The sequence below is a fragment of the Xyrauchen texanus genome, chromosome 8, assembly GCF_025860055.1.
Source record: "Xyrauchen texanus isolate HMW12.3.18 chromosome 8, RBS_HiC_50CHRs, whole genome shotgun sequence".
Classification (NCBI taxonomy): Eukaryota; Metazoa; Chordata; class Actinopteri; order Cypriniformes; family Catostomidae; genus Xyrauchen; species Xyrauchen texanus.
This window is the reverse complement of record NC_068283.1, coordinates 18,280,161-18,301,380: the sequence shown is the minus strand read 5'-3', so window position 1 is coordinate 18,301,380 and position 21,220 is coordinate 18,280,161. Positions and strand designations below refer to the sequence as shown.

General features: G+C 40.0%; 1 protein-coding gene across 4 annotated transcripts in view; it reads right to left on the bottom strand.

Moving 5' to 3' along the window:
• LOC127647329 (protein sidekick-1-like) overlaps nt 1-21,220 on the bottom strand; it is a 474,624-nt gene that overhangs the window by 22,244 nt on the left and 431,160 nt on the right. For all 4 annotated transcript variants that reach the window (XM_052131502.1, XM_052131501.1, XM_052131503.1 and 1 more), the window contains exons 29-35: nt 11,978-12,172; nt 10,496-10,697; nt 7,812-7,915; nt 4,774-4,844; nt 3,986-4,118; nt 2,512-2,568; nt 1,930-2,031 (exon numbers count right to left, since the gene is read on the bottom strand). In XM_052131502.1, the coding sequence (XP_051987462.1) occupies nt 1,930-2,031; nt 2,512-2,568; nt 3,986-4,118; nt 4,774-4,844; nt 7,812-7,915; nt 10,496-10,697; nt 11,978-12,172 (864 nt within the window). The remainder of the gene's footprint in view (nt 1-1,929; nt 2,032-2,511; nt 2,569-3,985; nt 4,119-4,773; nt 4,845-7,811; nt 7,916-10,495; nt 10,698-11,977; nt 12,173-21,220) is intronic.

Sequence of the window (21,220 nt, the reverse complement as noted above, 5' to 3'; positions counted from 1 at the left end):
TGTGTAATCTGATAGAAAATCGATGTAGACTCAAAGAAGGGTAAATTATTCTTAAGGTATTGTCAACTCCATAAAGTTCATTTTCACTGTATTGATCATTTATTTCACATTCTGTCACTCTTTTCACCAACCTGTCTCATGTATATATGTGTTAGATTAGATTTATGTTTAGAATAGCAATAAAGTTTGTCTGTATTCAAAGATGAATGACTGTGGTATATTTTGATAAATAATCTCATCTCTGTTTCTAAAAGATTTCGCTTCAAAGCTGTACCTAAATATGTGTGATATTATTTTCAATAAATCATGAGAATAATATCACTCCAATAAGTGAATTAATCATAGTTCACTTATTAAAGCTAATTCCTTACAGTAGAAATTGCGAGAGGATACATTGTATTACGATTTTAATGGTGGAGAATTTATTCTGACAAATAATCTAGTTATTTGTCATTTATCTAATTTATAATGGTTGTCGAACGCGACTAATTCCATTATACATTTCATTACCTAATAATGTACAATAAGGACATTTTAATTTAGTTCATAGCTCACATATTTCAAGACCCTAAATTCCCTTCTAAATTCATCAGTACCAAATATCCTTACATATAATAGTGTGAGAATGAGGGCACTTTAAATTTCCCTTCTAAATGTTGCATACCAAATATCCAACACCAGTCTTAAAGGAACATTTTTGACAAATACCTTGCAAAACTAATCTATAAAGGATTTATACAACCAGTCCCAGGTATTATTTATTATTATTAATTATGATAATTTAAGGATATCCTGAGAATAGATCAGGGGTGATTTTAAGAGTCATGCCTGTTAATAATTATGGTTGTTAATTCCAAACACTGACTGTGTGAATGCAGCCATAATCCCAAATTCTTGCAAAACACTCTCAGAACCCTGAAAAGTGTGAGAAAGCCTTAAGCAGGCCTTTGTCTCTGTCACATTAGGCAGCTCTGCCCTCTCTGTCCTTATATTCCTTCTTCATGCCACTCCACTAAGGGAACACAATTCATATCTGTCACTTCTTTTTCCCTAAAGAACCTGAGACAGAGAGCACACTACCCTGAATCTCTAAAAGGAACATCCATGGACAGTGGTCAACACCACATCTGTCAGGTTGGAGGGGCAGGGAAGTTTTACTGGAAATTTGCTCTCTCATTAAACCGGTTCTCTGGTGGGATGATGCCAGCAAAGCACGCTGGTCTGGGTTTGACAAGAGTCTGCTATGAATAAGAAAAAACACAACCACTGAGTCATGTTCGAAGTCCAGATGCCTTACAACAATCTTAACATAAGAGATATTTTATTGTATGAAAACAAATCTACAACTGTTAAGAGGTGTTTGGTTTGATGTTTTGTCATATTACGGAAGCCCTGAACTGTTAGATGGAAAAACTAATCACAAGGATATTTTAGGTGTCTTAGTGACATCCTTTCTGTGAAAAGAGTATATTTTTCAGAGAAAGTAAATGGAGAGTTTTTTTGTAGGACATAGGATTAGGAAGGCACTTCCTAATTTTTTTTTATTATTATTTTTATCTTCCATAACATGACACACTATCATACCAAATACCATTTGTGAACAAATTATGCTAGACTTTTTATCAAAAGTAACACTTTTCTTTTTTTTGCAAGGTAATTTTAAGTGGATGAATAGATGTAAAGTGTATGATTTACCACATACTGTAAATGCTTCTTTTTGTGAATATTTGTGTTCTGTACAAATATACATAAAAATACATGGCATTTTTAAAGTGTCTAAATACTTTTTGGGGTCATTGTATTTAATGTTACAGCTGCTATGTGACCATATACTTATAAACACCACATTTATTTGTTTTAAATATTATTGCTGCATAATATCTGTGTCGCCTAATTAACACTCCATCAACAAACTCACAATGTGCTTACCAGCTTCCCCAACAAACACCTCCATTGGAGCACTCGCAGGACTTTCACCAATCACGTTGTAGGCAGTCATCACGATTTCATAGCGCCTGTATTTCTGCAGCTCTGATGAGAATCAAAATTCGCAAAAAGAAGTTCTATAAGGATAACTTAAAAGATGGAAATTGAAATTGAAATTTGAAACAGCAGAATTCATCTGTGAAAGAAACCAAAACATCACTCAGATAACCACCAACTGTTCCATACAGTGTAAATATGGAAATGTTTGGTTGTAATCTTGGAAAGCTATGCTATCACTCTTTCCAAGTGCTCTTTGAATAGTATTGATGAGAACATGGGAGAAGTGAGAGCAGATGTCTCGGGTCTCAGGCGGTGCGCAATAGGATTCACTTTGAGAATATCTCCAGGCCAGACTGTTCCTGGTTAGAGAAGATGGATTAGAGAAACAACCTTGTTCTCCGAAAAGGAAGAATATTTGGGATTACACACTTTGCCAAAGGGAGTTTGAACATTTGGGACTTCAAAGGCAGACTGACGTAAATGAGATAGATGGGTAAATGAAATAGATGGGTAAATGAAACTTACGTGTTAGTTCGAATTCTGTTAATGAAGGATTGCTGACAGTCTTCACAGTGCTTTTGGCTGTGGAGGAAGAAAAAAAAGAGCAAGGAACGATAAGGAATACATTCCTGGACAGGCAGAAAAGATAGCAACACACAAATCAAAGAGATATTTCATCAAGACAGTAAATCTTTAGTTTACAAAGTTGTTCATCACACACTTCCTAAACAGAATGATGAAATTCCACAATGCTCATCTCAGCTTTTACATGCACTCGCATCAATGCTCATGGACATGTTAAGCGTCAACTACCCATCTACACTTTTAAGTAACATACTGTAAATTGACTTGGCTTCAGTAGAAAACCCCAGAAAGTGACAAAGACCTTGTTAGGTTCTGGAGTACCAGCCTGAGCAAATAGAGCATAGCTTCAGTAATATTCTCTTGGCATTAGGGTGATTTCAGCAGGGAGCACAATTCGGCACTTAGCAGACCTCACATTTTAACATGTAAGACGAGAGAAGAGGGGAAGAGACTGAGAGCTATCGCACTCCTGCCCCAACAGGTGCAGAACATTAAATTAAATATGCTTCCGTGCTCGGCTGCTCCGGGCTTGTGTATTTAAATTCTGCCAACACTGCTGAGTCCAATTTGTCAAAGAAGATTTAGCAGCCAGATTCAGGCTGTGGAAAAAGAGGCTGGTGGCTTGCTCAGTGCCCAACACTTGAGCTCAAACTCATGATTCCACACCTCTCACAGACTGAACACATAATGAGTTCACCTCCGCTCAGCAATCCGACAGAAAATTATCCGTTAGATTCTCTAACAGTACGGAAGATGAGCAGTGGTGGCGTCCCAACGCCCAGATAATGTTTATACTTGACTGCACCAGTGTATTGACATGGATTTCATATTTTTTTTTTATAATTTCAAAACCATCAGTGATTGTGTCCCAGTTTCGTTTTTTTAAAGTCTGCTTCCTCTCCAAGAGCAGAGCTGTGAGATACACTATACATTTTTGAACAAAACAAGGTTACGACACTTCGTGATCAATGAATTTCCATTCGTTTTCCATGACCTTTCCAGTCTTTTGTGTTTGCCAGATTAGGATTTGGAAAAATAATACAAAATAATTTCTTGAACAGAATTTGCCAACCCTTGAAATGAAAGGGATAGTTCACTCAGAAATGACATTTCCCTCAACCTCAAAGTTGCTTCAAACCCGTAAGGCTTTCTTTCTTGGGAAACTGTTCACTTTCATTGTATGGAAAAAAGAGCAACGTCACCATTCTTCTAGGGAAGAAAGCAAGTCACAACTTGAGGGTGAGTAAATGACAGGATTTTCATTTTTTGGGTGAACAAACCCTTTAAAGAATTCTTTGTGTATTTTCAATAACTGCATGGGTTAAGAATGTATTCAAAGAAGCACTCAAGCTATAAATCATGGTTGTGTGCAGACGTTTCTGGTTCAAGAGGAAAACCTCCTCCTGCTAGCTACCTGTCAGCTCGGTGCGCAGCAAGGAGCTGTTGATGGCCTTCTTTGACTCCTGCGGAGCACTGTCATACTGCAGCTCGCGGTAGTACAGTCGATAGCCCACCAGAACCCCATTCACACTCTCCTCCTTGGGCGGCTGCAAAGGCACAGATTAAACTAAAGGTCACATTCTGCTCGCTGTTCTCACAGTCCTTATTCAAGCACACCCTGATAAAAAGCTGTTCCGGCTGTAACTGACAGACAGCATGGACTGAACTTCTGTCACGCGTCCATGCGCGATGGCCGCAGCGAAAAGTATAAGATAAATAATATATGAAGATTTAATTTCTGAGCCATTCAGTCAGTGGGTAATTAAAAAAGCTCAGAGCTGAGAGTAATAAACTTAAAAAAGACAGTAGTAAGAAGATCCGGGACTGTTAGGTCAGTGAATAAAGTTTTCAGCTACTAATTCATATCCCGTCATATTGCAGGATTGCTGTCGTGCATGGGTATTAATTATCACAGGCTCAGTAAGGCCCTTTGTAAAAGTACAGGCATCAATGCAGCATACCATTAATTTATGCAAACCTGCATAAGGAATACTAAGCAATGGATGGCAGGCTGCTCAGTGGAAAGCTGCCTATTGACAAAAATCAGATCGTTAAACAGAACAGGGCTGTAATTTAACTGGTGATAGCCTGCAACATGCAACCATTCTTCTCAGGCTAAAACTGGTTTGTTATCTAGCCATCAGATAAATGTAATGGGGGTCAGGAGTTCACTTGACCCAGAGAATGGCAGCATTAGTGTACCTGCCACTGCACCAGGACAGATGTTGTTGTGGAGGGTTTCACAGCTTGAATCACTGGTGCCTCATCTGGAACTGCAGTCAAACAGGAAATAACATTCACAAAATAAATAACAAGTTCACATGAAATGCAGATTCAGCCACAGACGGCACGCCTGCGGGACACCCATAGCCTGTTTACTGACTTTCTGATGCATGTTACTAGTGTTGGGAAGAATACTTCCAAAATGTAAACTGCACAATTTAATTTGTAAACATTTATGTAATTTTTTAGATTACACATTTTAGGTAATCTAATATGATTACTCTTTGATTACTTTAAGCAAGTTTTCATTACAATCTTAATTTTAAGTGTATTAAGTGGCAATTTACACAAATGAGTAAATATGAATTCCATAAAAAGTAACTGGGGTCTGATTACACACATTCAAATATGTAAAGTAATCTAATTAAAAGCACGTAATCCATTTTACATGTAGTGCATCACTAACCCACAATACATACACTATTGCACACAAAAATGGCTTGCTCTGACTGAAATCACCAGATTAAATCTGACTGAATGGTTTTACGCAATTTACGGGATTAAGTGCACACAGGGTTCCCTTTACAAAAAGCTTCACTACGATGCTGCGCTGCTAAGCGCTATGGGGAACAACTCTAGCTGTGAACAGAGCTGAAATAGTGTGTGTAACACGTCAATGAACATTGACCGGAATTTATAGCCTCGGCTGATGTAATCATTAGATGCACCTGCGGCCAGGCTATAAATGGATACGTCACCAGGTGTCATCAGAAACTCTTTTTTCAGAGCGATTCTGTTTCTGTGTGTTTCACAAACCCTGTCAAAACTTTCTTTCCTCTGTTAGGAGTTAGAATCAGTTAGGCAGTGTGCAGTGAACGTTGTTCTCTTTTCTCTTCTGTTTAGAAAATATTATATATATATATATTTCTAAAAAAAAAAGAAAGAAAAAAAAAGAGACAATGACCGAAAGCCGCAAACGGTGCGTGTTCCCCTCTTCTCGCTCTATAGCTGAAGACGACACACATCAGTTTTTGCTGTTTGTTTGGGGGTAAGAGCACGCTGCTCTCGCGTTGCAGCACGGCGGGTGTGAGCACTGCGATTTGCTTTAACAGGCAGAGTGCTTCGTGCTCGCCTCGCTTGCTTCCGGGAGTCAGCACTCACGAAAAATAAAAAAAAATAAAGATCGTTCGTGGGGCTCTTGCATGGATTTGGCTGAGGAGCAAGAGACGGGTTGATCCCTTTCTCTCGCTCTCTCCCCAAACCCAGCTGGTCCTTCACATGATCTCGAAGCGCGTTCCGATGCTTCTTCGGATCATGAGGAGGATCGTGATTCTCTTCCCGCCTCAGAGCGTTCCGTCCGCGATAAAAAAATCTACGGAGGAATTGCTCAATGTTGTTAATTAAGCGGTTGCCAGATTGGACTGGCCACGTGAAAAAGAGACACCAAACCTTCCAAATTAGGGGATAGATTTTATCTTCCAGTCTAAGAAAGGGAACGCCTCATGAGTCCCTTCCCTTCTTTGATAACCTCCATGAAGAGCTTTTTCGCTCATGGAGGAACCCCTAAAAAAAAAAAAATAAATAAATAAATATATATATATATATATATATATATATATATATATATATATATATATATATATATATTTTCTTCCCGTGTTCACATACCCTCGACGTCATTATATTCGACCATCGTGGGTGCTGAGGCACGGGGGTATTCAGTGTTGCGATAGGGTTCTCTTCGCACACATTCATCGAACTTTATGGGTTAGATGCTTTGCTACTCCGGGCTCTTATGCCCTTGAGTCGACATCTCAGCCCATGCCTAAACAAGTTTGTGATGCGGCAGGCTGGTCCTCTCCGCACACATTCATCAAAATTGAATGGTTTAGATGTTTATGCTACTCCGGGCTCTTATGCCCTTGAGTCGACATCTCAAGCTCATGTCTGAGAACTCTCGCGTTTTTGTGAGTACACTGCACAACTGTAGGGGTCCGGACAGCCCCAAGTGCGGCGGCGTGGGAATTGCGTTCCCCGTAGCGCTTTGCAGCGCAGCTTCGTAGTGAAGCTTTTTGTAAAGGGAACGTCTCGGGTTACATGTGTAACCCTTGTTCCCTGAAAAAAGCGGAACGAGATGCTGCGCTGCTTTGCCGCACTGGGACGTCCCAGGACTGCTCTTCAAAAAGAAGTATCTGACGACACCTGGTGACGTATCCATTTATAGCCTGGCCGCAGGTGCATCTAATGATTACATCAGCCGAGGCTATAAATTCCGGTCAATGTTCATTGACGTGTTTCACACACTATTTCAGCTCGGTTCACAGCTAGAGTTGTTCCCCGTAGCGCTTAGCAGCGCAGCATCTTGTTCCGTTTTTTTCAGGGAACAAGGGTTACACATGTAACCCGAGACGTTTTCCAAGTTAGCTTGGAAACAAAGTAGTCTTTACAAGGTACCAAGGTGATACACAATGAGGGTATTTGAGGTAGAAGTAACTTATTGCAAGTTAACTAGATATTTACCAGAAAAACTGTATATTCCACTTATTTTCTGAATCATGCTTGTGAAAAAAGCATTACTTATTACTTTTGGCAAGAAAGAAGTTCTGAAAACTAAAAGATAGAAAGAAAAAAAGTAAATTTTCATGCTTTTTCAGTTTGTGGAGATCACTGTGCCATTATTTGAACAAATTATCTCAAGGCTGGTTTATTAACTGTAGGTTAATCTATATCAGATAACCTTCTACTAAATGCATTTACAAACAAAACGCAACGTGGTTGGTCACATTAACATGAGACAGTCTCTTCCTGTATAAGTAGGAATTTTTTGGCCAGAATAAGCTGCAATGAGGATCAGCTCTTCTGCTGTTAGTCAAAAGTCTGGCCTATGAAATGCAAAGATAAACCCTGTTAGATTCCTTTCCTAGTTAAATCAGTTCCAAGAGTTCAATCTAGCTTTTATTTGAATCAATACTGCATCAACCAAAGCCAATGGGCACAACATGCTCATCTTTACTCACCATCTTGTAACGTTGTAATTGCATCAGTCTCTTGGCTGTACTTGCTGTCTCCAACGTCATTAGTTGCCATCATTCTCAGCTTGTATGAAGTGAAGGGTTTCAGCCTGAGGGATTGCATAGCTCATGAGCTCTCTCATATTGGACAAAGACCTTTCCCCATCACAAATGATGTGGCTCAGCAGTGCATGTATGAGCTAGTATCTATAAATGTCAGGGACACAATCCATTGAAGCCCAAGGGCACAGGCTGGCAATTACACAGTTTTATCTTAAAGCACTTGAGGCAGGGAGGTGAGGACAGAAATAAGATACAAAACTCTTCGTATCGGAGAGATCACATAAAGACATGAGTGCAGCATATGCCACTTCATAAAACCAGAAATATGGACTTGATTTGAACAAGTGCATGCTGCCTAGACTGCATGCTAGACTACTTCAATTACTATGTGTTGAAAATCACAGCAATCTGAAAATGGGTGTGAAGGGACTATAAAGAAAAATCTTCGCTTTAAAGGTGCACTCAATCATTTATTTCCCCATTAAAAAGTTTTAGCTCTTAAGAAATGAATAGTACTTTTAAAAAATATATGAATATATTAATACAATTATGAGATAAAGAATCCAGTCATATCAGTAGACCTTTCTTTTTGAATGGATGTTAATGATAAACTGATCATAAACTTCTTTTGTGAGGAAACTGGTCATCACTTAATAAACTGTCCACCTATCTGCTAATCTTCAACATGTTTTACACTCAGTCCTTTACACAACAGTCCTTTTGAAGCGAACTATGTGTGGAGTTTACTATGATAAAATAGCTGTTTTATAAGAGAAGTCACAAACAATTTAGCAAAAGATAGTTGTCAGTTTACGGTTCTTCCCATTCATTTGAACACCGTAAAAAAAGTCTGTAATTTTAATAGTAAAAGAATGTAAAAATGATAATCAAGAAAATTTTGATTAAAGGTTAGTTACCATCACATATACTGTAAAAAATAATAATATATTTAACAAGGCAATGCATAATTTTATATATAATTTTACGGTAAAATACTGTAAAAACGTTGTTGTTTAGTAGTTAATGGTAAAAAATATATATTATGTTAAACAAAAAAATAAATGAAATGAGAGAGGTTGTAAAAACAAGTCCAGCACAACATGACCTTTACTTTCTAATTTGTTGATTTCCCATTCAATTCACAACAGACTGCAAAAGCCAATTGAGCTTATTTACTAACTGAATGTGTAATTTATCAAGTCAAACGATTTCCAAAAGTAGAGCCATTCAACTATTTGATAGTGCCTGGTTAAAGGCAATATTTTTCCCATGGTGCCCCACTCCTAAAAGCCCCTAGCTGGTAAAGACACAAATCAGTCCTGTATATCCATTTAGCAACAATCTGGCCATTTAAAAAAAGCACTCAAAAGGCTGAGAGATTTTCAACTGAGAAAGGAGTGCCATCATAATCAAGATAAGATGGCCCTCTGAATGCATATAAAATACTCTTCAACTGCCCATATAATCATAGTTGCGGCTCCGACATAACTCATATGCAAAACGCTTGAGCACCAGAAGCCTATGGTTCTGATTGTTTCTCACTCTCTCAAATTGGATTGAGTATCATAAATTGCAGTAGAGGAAACATTCTACTACACATTTAATAACACTCCCTCCATATAGCCCTTATTGTACGGCCCTTATGAGCTCGGCAGGGGAAGCCAACATAGAGTGACGCACACATGCGGAAGCAGCAGAGATTGAATCAACTCCTTAAGCGTCACCCGAGGGTAGTCTGTGGGTAATGCCACAGGTGATGCCATTCAGAGTTGTTCAGGGGCATTAGAGGCACAGTCCCCACAAAAAAAAAAATCAAAAAATATTAATTAACATAACTAAAGTGATTGTATAAACTGTTCTATTACCAATTTACATACTAATGAGCATAACTCAGATACAAACTGTATAAACATGAAAAAAATAAATACATTTGCCAATGGGATAAGAAGTTGTTTTTCCTTTGAATTAAGTTTATTTTTCTTACCCAGTTGATATTGTTATTTTTCTTTTGTTTTAAGCATATACCTCACTACATTTGGTTAGTTTTCTCTGAAAACAAGACTTAACACCGTATGTCATTTTTCTTTTCAAGTAAACATATCTTCTTTTCAGGAACACAGAGTATGAAAACTATTTTGTGCCCGAGAAGGCTGAAAGCCTATAGGCTCCTGTCATTAGTAAACTGATCAATCAGAATGAAAATTCAAATAACGTGACTGAATCATTGGGTTCTGTCCAAAATCTGTCCAGAAAAGGCAAATGGAGGCAAACATTTTTTTTTTCTCTTTCCACATAAATAACCGATCATTATCAGATGATCGGTTATTTACAGGTAAGCTTTTAAGCGAAATAGCGCTCAGTATCACTTTAGTGCATCATCAGCCTGTTTGTGGTTAACGCAACAGGTGAAGAAAGGCATTCAAATTCATCCAAAATGTCGATGAAACTATTGGAAGATTGAAAGAAACATATTTTGGGTGAAAGCAAAACATTTGTCAATCAGTCTAATAATGAGAGTGGCCTTTATGCTGTAAATATTGATTAACGTATCAGCCTCCCTGCAAAATACCCTCCATTATGCTGTTTGCGAGACTTGTGGAGGGTTTGAGAAATGGAATAGAGCTCACCTGTCCACCTCCCAGGAGGTATAATTGTGGCTAATAGCAGAGGAATGGGTGAGCCAGTCTCCATTGGGCAGCTCTCGGGCTTGTAGAGTGAAGTATCTCACAGGAGAAGAGCCGTCCCCCCCGGGGACCCAGTTGAGTTGCAGTTTGCGGGACTGCACCTGGTCCTGGGGCACTTGCAGCTGCAGTGGAGGCTGCGGTCGCTCTGACAGGAAAGAGAGAGGTGAACCGTGAGTGCAGGGGTCAGGCTAGTCTTGCTGACTATTCTTAATCATGGGACAGGATGGTGCTGCTCATGTGTGCATCAGTCAGCAGATCTTGCCCTGGCCTCTCCAACCCCTCCCCACTCGCATGACACTCAACTGCATAAGCTTATCGATTTCAATGGGAGGAATCGATACAGAGAGGTATAATTGTTTATTTAAAGGTGGGCCACATCGATCGTCATTAAAGATTAAAATCATGCATGACGAATTTTTAAAAGGACCGATCAAATGGTTTCAGCAGGTCAAAGGTTGATATGTAATCACCCTCTGTCTTTAACCCACACCTTCTCACTTTCAAAACTGATTCATTTATCGCCCCAGAAGCATATAATTACATTTTACTGTCTTAAATCACAAAAGCCTCTCAGTTAAAGGTACAGGACAATATGAATCATTTATGAATGTGTGAGTTGATTCATTATGTCAACAAGTAATGGCATTAGCATGCCATTTTACTTCTGTAATATATATTTCTAATGAAAACAGAATATTCAACAAAAATAAAAAGTAGGATGGGACTTGTTTTATCTATCAAGAATTGATTGGTTGTGAAAAGAAGACATTTCATCCCAGAATGGAGTCAGAGACCCAATTTTGAAGAGGCTTTTTGAACAGGACATCAAGGCTGAAGGTGAGCGCATCCCGATGGTAGTGCTTTTTTAAATCTATCATTATTTGTTATTATTGCTATATTGTTATAAAGGTTATCCTTTATGAATATTTACATGATTTAAATTACTGTAACTATTGCTGATTGTAAAAAGCCTTTGTTATCTACAACAGTTCCTTAAAACAATGCTCAAACAGGGATTTTAACATTATTTTCCAGCCTAGGAGACGTCAGCTGAAAAGGAAAGTGGTCTAAGTGGTGGAGCAAGTTTTCACATTATGATGAAAGATTATCAAGACATAACATTTTTGGAATAATGAGCACTAATGAATCACACACATTAAGAGCAGAAACAAGTATTAAGAGAGTAAATAGAGTCAATTTTGATTTCATGTTGACTTCAACATCATTTACAGAAGTAGTGTTTTTAAACAATCTTTCTATAGGCCAATCATTGCTTTCTGATTTTAGGGGTACAGTTAGGATTTATGAGTGCTATGATTGGTTAATAGGAATGCTGATCAAAGAACATGTCCAACCTGTGTAAATCAGGTTGTGCATGAGACTATATACAGTAAGTGTGTGTATTTGCGCATATGTTTGAGTCACCTCTGATCTCAGTAGTTATGACCACAGCCCGCGCAGTTGAGCCCCAGCCCTGCTCCGTCTTGGCGGATATGCGAAAGATGTAGGCCGACTCCGGGGTCAGGTTGGAGGCGATGAACTGGCGGATATCAGGGCCCACCTCTACTGTGATGAACTGGTTGGGATCCCCGGAATCCAGACGGTAAGCTACCTGGTATCCTACAAAAAAGTAATTGGATCATTTGAGGTGATTTTTTTTATCCTTAGTCGTGCTTCTTTATATGCTGAGAACAGCATAAGCTGCTTCAGCCCACATCAAAAGTCAGCAAAACATTTCCACAGACTTGGAGATTTGTTTTCAGTCAGACAGTGTATTGAGAACTCAAAAAAAAAAACAAAAGAGGAGGGAGAAATCTCCTCACAAAGACAATTTGAAACCATTTTCACAAAATAAAGCTATTACAACTAATGACTTTCAAAAAGGCTTCGGTGCTCTGTAAAGTTTGTTCTAACACCATTGACCTTAAATGCGTTTGTGTCTGCAGCCATTTCTGCACTTTCCTGAGAATTGGACTTTTCTTTGTGTTTACCCTTTTATTTATTATGCATTGAATAAAACCGCGTTTGGATCCGCACCTCTTGTCCGTCTTGTCCTGTGTCAGCACTAGACGTAACACACACACACACACAGACACGTTGTGTTTCCATGTTTTATGGGGACTTTCCATAGACATAATGGTTTTTATACTGTACAAACTTTATATTCTATCCCCTAAACCTAACCCTACCCCTAAACCTAAACCTCACAGAAAACTTTCTGCATTTTTACATTTTCAAAAAACATAATTTAGTATGATTTATAAGCTGTTTTCCTCATGGGGACCGACAAAATGTCTCCACAAGGTCAACAATTTCGGGTTTTACTATCCTTATGGGGACATTTGGTACCCACAAAGTGATAAATACACGCTCACACACACACACACACACACACACACACACACACACACACACACACACACACACACACACACATATATTTGTGTGTTGTTGTGTATGTTGGTCCAAGTAGCTGCTTCCCGGGTTACTACTAAACACTTTAGTTAGCTTGGTCTTTTTAAATATCAAAAGCTGTCAATCATTTACATCATGTTTCAGTTATTGGACGTGATTTGCAAAGTCCCACCCCTTTGAGATCTCACCCAGTCCTCATATAGATAAGCTGGGCTTCCAAGCAGGAAAAAATTCTAGAACATTTCAAGGACTATTCGTCAGTTTAAAAAGTGACACCTTTGTCCCTTGAACATTTCCTATCAGTTGTCAAACTCATTCAAAACAACAGAGAGAGGCGCTTCATTCATAATGACTTTAACATGATTAACGTTACTAATGTTAATATGATTGTCATAAAATGGCATTATTAAAATGTGGACCATGTTGTTTGGAAGCTGGATGCTCCCTGGGTGCCTGTAACTAACAGAAATTAAAGTGTTTAGATCTCCGAAAAAGCAACCACAAATGGACGCATGAACTGCTGCAGAGGAGCGAGACAGCTGGATATGAGCAGTACTAACAACTGTAGCACACGTCTTATCTCTGGTAGGTTGAGAGGTAGACTACTCCCATTATAATGAATGAAGCTGCACAAATCCTATACCTGTATTTTGTCACTTAGCAGATGCTTTTATTCAAAACAACTTACAATTGAGGAACATAACAAGCTATTTGTCACACAAAAGTCAACAATATCTTCAGTATCGCACTGCCAAGTAGTCAGAGCAGCTGGAGTAGCAGAAAGAGACAAGAAAGTGTTTTTATAATTAAAAAATAAATAATTTCCTTGTCCGCAGGTCACACAGACAGCATCATTGCACAGACTCATTGATTATAATAGGAGTGATCTAATATTCCCAATCTCTCTGCTGAGGAAATAATTGTGAGCATCTAAACTATGATACATTTTCATCAGTTTTCTCGCGAAAATGCTCAGTATCAAAAACACGTCTGGATAAGTCGATTCAGATAAATAATTAATGTTCTTTGAGAAAATATGTTATCTCAGAGTGTTATTGAAAAGATCCGGTAATGATACCGGAAGTGCTCCCAGTCCAGTAGCGTTCTTATTCTTTTGTTATTGTTTACATCCTTGAAATGTTCTATAGTGACACTGTTGCACTCATAGTCTCCCAGTGAAGCATAGCGTCCATGTGGAACCTAAAATGACATGAAAATGACATGGAGTCTCTTGTTCAAAGAACATCTACATGCAGCATCAAAAGCAATGGTAAAGGTATCTTACATAAAACAGCCTAAATGGGACACTATGGGCTGTGCATCCACAGAACCCTTAACAAATTCATGTTCATTCACAAACAGCATTATAGTATATAATGTACTTCAATTTGTAGTACAAAAAACCCCATAACAAAACAACATATTTATGATCTTCGATTCCGTTAGCATTTCCTGAACATGCAATTTTCCCACCAATGAGAAACACAATGCTGAAATACTCTGACAGTTTTTCATGCAGCACAATCTAGCAGTGTTGTCCCTCTACTGAATATACTGCTTGAAACACACAGCCCTAACAGTGTAGTCTGATTTTTGAATTTTCAAACAAATTACTCTAATCAGCTGGTTCATTTGAATCTATGCAGTTTCTGAACAAATGACTCTTATGAGTCAGTTCTTTTCAGTTAATCAAAAACTTTCAGTCTGAACAGTGTAGCGAGTTCCTGAACAAATGACTCATAACTCTTAATGATCTTTTTTAAGTAAATCAAAAACACTTCATCAGTCGGAGTGGGAACTGAATTAATTTTCTGTTATAAATTTTGACATATTCAACTACAAATGAAATAAGAACAGTTAGACTGGTTGTTAATTAAAAAATGTGTATTTAAACACATATTGGAATTTGTTTGTGCCTTGCATATGCACAGTTAAAATCTTTCTAAAATATGTGACATTTAAGGCAGCTGAAGCCTCAAGTTCTCTCAGCTTACTGAACAAGTGTGGTTTGACAGAGAAGTGCTGTAGCGTCAGACAAAACAAGCTGGGTTTGCCGGGCAACCATCTGCCTGGCAAAACCATGTGTTGCAAACCTCAAGCAAAACAAATGATATAATTATCAGGAAACATGTTGAAAATGGAATGTGTGGGCAGAGCTTGGCCGTTGGAGAGATGGAATGTTATTCAACTGTCTATTTATCTTTTGGCATGTCTGCACTCCATGCTGGCTCTTGGCTGTGCAAAAATCAAATTAGGCCATCCCACATTATGATTCTACAGTACTCTGGGACTGTCATCTCACCCTAATGTCCACTTCAACAATGAGGGGCGATGGAAAATAACACACATTTATAACAAACACACATGATGTTTTTCCATCATGGTGGGGACCTTGTTATGCTGAGCTTGTATTTTTTTTCCCCAGACCCCTAACCATCACAGAAACCTTACTGCATTTTTACATTTTCCTTTAGAAATTTTTTAGAAAGTTTATTAAGCTGTTTTCCTCATGGGAACTGTTAAATGCTTCCAAAAATGTATGCAAAACTTCTTTGTTATGTGAAGCCATGGTTCCCTGATTGGGAACGAGATGCTGCATAGTCGTATTGGGACACGCCCTGAGTGTCACGTGGTCTGAAGCCCTTATACAATCATGGCAGTTTATTGGCTGATGCCCATTAAGCGACACCCCTAAAGAGCTACGTCACAGACTCCATAAAGTTGCTTGCTTCATGCCATCGAGCCAGATTTTCTTAAGAGGAAGGACTTAGAATAGCCAAAACCAAATTCAATACGTTCTTGACCTTAGAGCAAAACTCCACACTTTGTGGAAGGTAACACAGACCGTGGAGGGAGGCGGTGCCTGTAGCCTAGGCAACGGTAGTTCCGTAGAGGGTGGAGCTCAGGCCGGAGATGACTCCCAAACCCAATTCATTCAGCCCGGTCCGTTGTGGAGACCACCTCTCACTGTCGCAGCCCAATCATCTTCCTCAACACAAGAAAAATATAATTCAGGAAGAATTCGAGGCAATGCTTGAAATGGGCGTAATACAGGAATCGCACAGTGATTGGGTCAGCCCGGTAGTTCTGGTACTGAAGAGCAACGTCTCGGTCCGGTTCTGTGTTGACTACTGGAAAGTGAACACGGTGTCCAAATTTGACGCTTATCCAATGCCGCGAATTGAGGAGTTACTCGATCGGTTGGGCGTGGCTCAATTTGACTTGATTTTACTTTCCAATATCCTGAGAAAAAACTTCTTTTCACTGTTTGGAATACACCAATTCGTGACACTTAACTTTGATTTGTTCGCAGCCCCAGCCACGTTTCAGCACCTCATGGACAAGATCCTCAGACCACATACAGCATATGCCGCCGCATATCGAGACAATATTATAATTTATAGTAATGACTGGCAGCGGCAGGAGGGACTCAAGGCCAACCGGAAGAAATGTGCAATTGGGCAAGTGGAACTTGTGTATCTGGGGTTCCACTTGGGTCATGGGCAGGTTCGTCCACAGGTTAACAAAACCGCAGTGATCACAGCCTGCCCGATGCCCAAGACTATAAAGGTGGTAAGACAGTTTTTGGGGTTGGCTGGCTACTACCAGAGGTTTGTGCATAGTTATTCTGATGTTACCAGCCTGCTGACTGACCTTACAAAAAAGGGGGCCTACAATCCGGTCCAGTGGACAGAGTCGTGCCAACAGGCTTTCCTGAAGGTAAAGTCCGCACTTTGTGGGGGGCCACTTTTACATGCACCTGACTTCTCTCTCCCCTTTATTTTGCAGACTGATGCATCTGACAGGGGGCTGGGGCCAGTGCTCTCACAGGAGGTTAGAGGAACAGCCAGTGCTGTTTATAAGTCGCAAGCTCTCCTTCAGGGAGTCAAAGTATAGTACTATTGAGAAGGAGTGTCTGGCGATTAAGTGGGCTGTTCTTACCCTCCACTACTTCATGCTGGGGGGCTTAACCCTCTGTTCCGATCACGCTCCTCTGCAGGGGCTCCAATGTATTAATGACACTAACGCGTGGAGCACCCATTGGTATCTGGCTCTTCAGCCTTTTAAATTTGAGGTGTTCCACAGACCGGGGAATTTCTGAATGGCTGAATTTCTCTCCAGAACTGGGGGGGATTAGGCAAGCTGGATGTTGCTCAGCCTGAGTCGGCAGTGGGGGCATATGACATGGGGGGCGTGGTCATGTGTCGGTCTGCTGGAGAGGGTAAGTGGTAAGGCTTGTCACCTGGGTTGTGAGTACTCTAATACCTGTCTCTAATAAGAGTGATGACGGAGGGAGACCTGAAAATGCCTGCCAGAGCATCAGAGCAGGGAGAGAGCACCAGGTACGAGTTGAGAGAAGGACATAAACATAAAAAGTCCTGGTTTTGAGTTTGCTATAAGCCATACCTTGAACTGGAAAAAAAAGACTATCCTTACCTGTTCACTGTCTCCTGATTTCTCCATTGCCCACAAACATAGAACACCTACAGTGAGTTTCTAACGTTCGCTCCCCAACGCAAGGTGTGGGGGGATACTGAATTATATTCTGGCAGTCGGGTGTTCGAAGCATGAACAACGGCAAACTCAACCTGATACTGTCCGAAGGGCAAACAGGAATGTCATGGATAAGTTTGTATGGTCCGGTTTCATTCACCGAATGGGGGCTCACCCTTCGTTTCACTGCAAGTCCATCAGGCTCGCTTCTGATGTCCTGCAGCTGTTTAAAAGGGCTGGCCCAACATCCAAACACATACGCAGATGCGCCCATGATGGCAGGAATGAACGAGGACCCCAATCCTTCAGAGGGGGTGCAAAACTCGTTATGTGGCTCTCTGGTGTGATGTTGCGAAGATACTGAACGTGAACACACCGGAGCTACACTGGGCTTTTCTCTCTCTCAATGAGGAAGCATCTGCTGGAATGCGACAGTGTGATGTTTCACAATGCAGATTTTTCCACCATCGACTGGACTGCATCACTGAACAGTCTGGATTGTGACACAGGGTTTTCATTAGAAAGGCCTTTTCCTTGTCATGAATATCTGGCACAATATAAGCCACAGATGCTGTTCTGCCACCACAAGACCTGCCATATTCAGACCAACAGCAGGAGCAATATGTTTGGTAGCCTTTAGTGCCAATAAAAGTCAGAAACATGGCACAGTTCTTTGACAGTCTTGGCATACAGTCCAGATTCCTTGTCTAAATCTCTCATAAAATAGGCCTGGTAGGCCTGCAATACCACCAGTGTGTTCAAGGCCGAAACCGCCTAGCCCGAATCCTGGTAGACCTTGCTCAACAAGGACGATGTGACTTTGCACGGCTTCAAAGGAAAAGTAGGCCTCGATTTCCATGTGGTCACCGAAGAAGGAGCGAGATGGGCAGCCATTGTCACTTCCATCACTGGGATAGGAGTATATTCATGGTTGGAAGCTTGACACACATTAGAAAACTTAGAGGCCAATTGATTCGTAATCCTGGCTTAATAAGATTGATCCCAGGACTTCGACACATCACAATGGAGGTCCGGGGAAAAAGGGAACAGCCTACAAGGTGTAATTGCACGCTGGCTCGCTAAAAAAACAGTCGTCTTACATTGATTTATGATCCTCCGACGGTGCTTCATCCGGCCAATCCAGGTGCAATTTTTCCACTGCACCTGTAATAACCTCCAGCAATTACACATAAATGGCCTAATATCTGGACATCCAACCGCTAGGAGGCCACGCTTCAGCTTGGCCACTGAGGAGATCCTAGGAATCCAATGCTGCTACAGATATGGCGCCCTCATCCTCAACGCCGAAGGAACCCACAGTGCAGGCCTCAGGGTAGAATGCAAATGCTCACATGTAAACTCCACGGGAGAACATCTAGCCGAATCCAGGGAGAGTGACAGAGAGATGGTCAGCCTGCTGCTTAACTCCCATCTCCTCTGCATTCACGCCTGCCTCCCACGAGTCAAACGGCCACATGGCACTGACAGAGAGTCTACACCAGCACATGTCTTGGCCGAATTTCCAAAGGAGGTGAGCCTTTCATGGAGCGTTCTGATGTCCATTAAATCAAACTGTGGGCAATCCGAACCCTCCAATGCAGCCTCTGAGTGGTGAAAACCCATACAGGCAATACACATGTCATGTGAATCTTCACCGATGATGAACCACGTGCACGGAGGTAAGCACTTCCTAAATTCCATCCTGTGTTAACACTCAAAAGGGAGAATGGTAATGATCCTCACTTTGACAAGAGTCAACACAGGCCAGATGAAATTGTGCACTGAAGAACAGAAAATCTGACTCGAAGTGCAAATCGAGTGCCTTTATGGAGCCCATGACATAGCTCCATAGGAGCATCACTTAAGCGCTTCAGATATAATGGCTTCAGACCACGTGGCACTCAGGGTGTGTCCCAATGGGACTACGCAGCTCGAGTTCCTATGAAGGGGAACCTGACCCACACCTACCCACCCTATCTTCCCTGTTACTTTCAAGCCAGTGTCTATATTTATGGATGTACAGAGAATGCTGCGGGCAGAAAGCAGCCATTTTATTGGGCGCCTGTTCTGTTCTGGCAGGCTGTGACCCGTGCCACGTTTATTGGGGATTTGCTTTGGGAAAGGGTTTCCACTGTGAGGGCATAGGCCCAAATAATTGGCTCGTACAATCTCACAAACTGCTGCAGCTGTTTCTCATTTATTGGCCAGTGATTACCGATCCTGCAGCAGCCAGCAAAAACAATCTCACAAGGGCAGCGTCTCAAAGAAAGGGCAGGAAAACCCAGTGCCTGCCCCTAAATCAGAGCTCGTATTTGTATTTCTGATTGAGTGCTATTATCATTAAAACTAAAATGAAAACAAAATGAAAATGTTTTAACTAAACTAAAATAATAATAAATAAATAAAAAAACATTAGTGAAAAAGCTGAAACTATATACATTTTCATGGCTCTAAATCTGCAATAAAACAAATATGAACACAAATTAATTGCAGTTTTTGATACAAATTCTATTTTAAATTGTAAAACAATTTTAACACTTCTACACATCCAATACATACACAGAAAAAAACTACACAGAAACTATCAAACACAGCAAGCACATCCCTAAAGTACTCTATAGATAAAAACTTAATATACTGAAAAAAAAAAAAAAGGGAAAAGACTGAAAATGCAGCCCTTAAATAATAAAACTACAAAATAAATATACGAAAAAACAAAACCAAAAATATCAAAACACCACAAGCACATCTCTAAAATACTAAAACTACAAACTAAATATACTGGAAAACTAAACAGAAACTGGAAAACACTAAAATACGCAGCCTTAAAATACTAAAACTAAATATATTGAAAAATGAAACGAAAACTGGAAAATACTGAAAATGCAGCCCAACTAAAACTACAAACTAAACAGTAGATTTTCATGTAATTTATCTCTAGTCATAAATTGGACATGGCCCCTTTAATTACGAAATATTTTTTAAAGAATTTTAAAAACAGCTGTCAGAATAAAATCCCAAAATATATTTTTGTATTCTGTGTGGTTTATTCACAACTCCCCGGCTACATACATTTACTGAAAAACTAAATGGAAACTGGAAAACACTGAAAAAGCAGCCCTTAAATACTAAAACTACAAGATAAATATACTGAAAAATGAAACAGAAACTAGCAAACACTGCAAACGCATTTCCTCTGATCAAGATGCAGCAAATTAGAGGCATGGCTGGAAATCTCCTTCCTCTTCTTTTAAGTCTCTCTGTGACTTCAATCAACATAAACCAGCATCTCTTGATCTGCTGAAGTCTGACATGGAAACAGAGTGCAAAATAACAGCCTGTGTGCTGAGTGCTTGTCAGTGCTGTGGTGTTGTTGATGTAATTAACCAGGTTCCATTGGCAGGGACTGTGTCTGTCTTTATATCTACTTAGCTTATATTTACAACACACATCTGAGTGCCGGTTTGATTTAGCATGGCATTTTCTGTTCAGTTCCTCTTCCTCTGTCATGACCCTTCTGTTCCTCTGAAGGGGTGGCTGGAGTCAGATTTAAGCAATCTGATGTACTCTATCTGCTGAAATTCTGACATTAACGGTCAGGTTTGCTGACTCTTCAGCGGCTTTGAAAAACAGGATTACACTAAGGCTTTGTTGTAAACAAAACAAGTTTAAAAGGCTTCTAGTTAAACTAGAGGACCTCATGCTGTGCCACATTCCAGACTAAAATTATCTGTGCATTTGCTTTCAATTACATTTTTC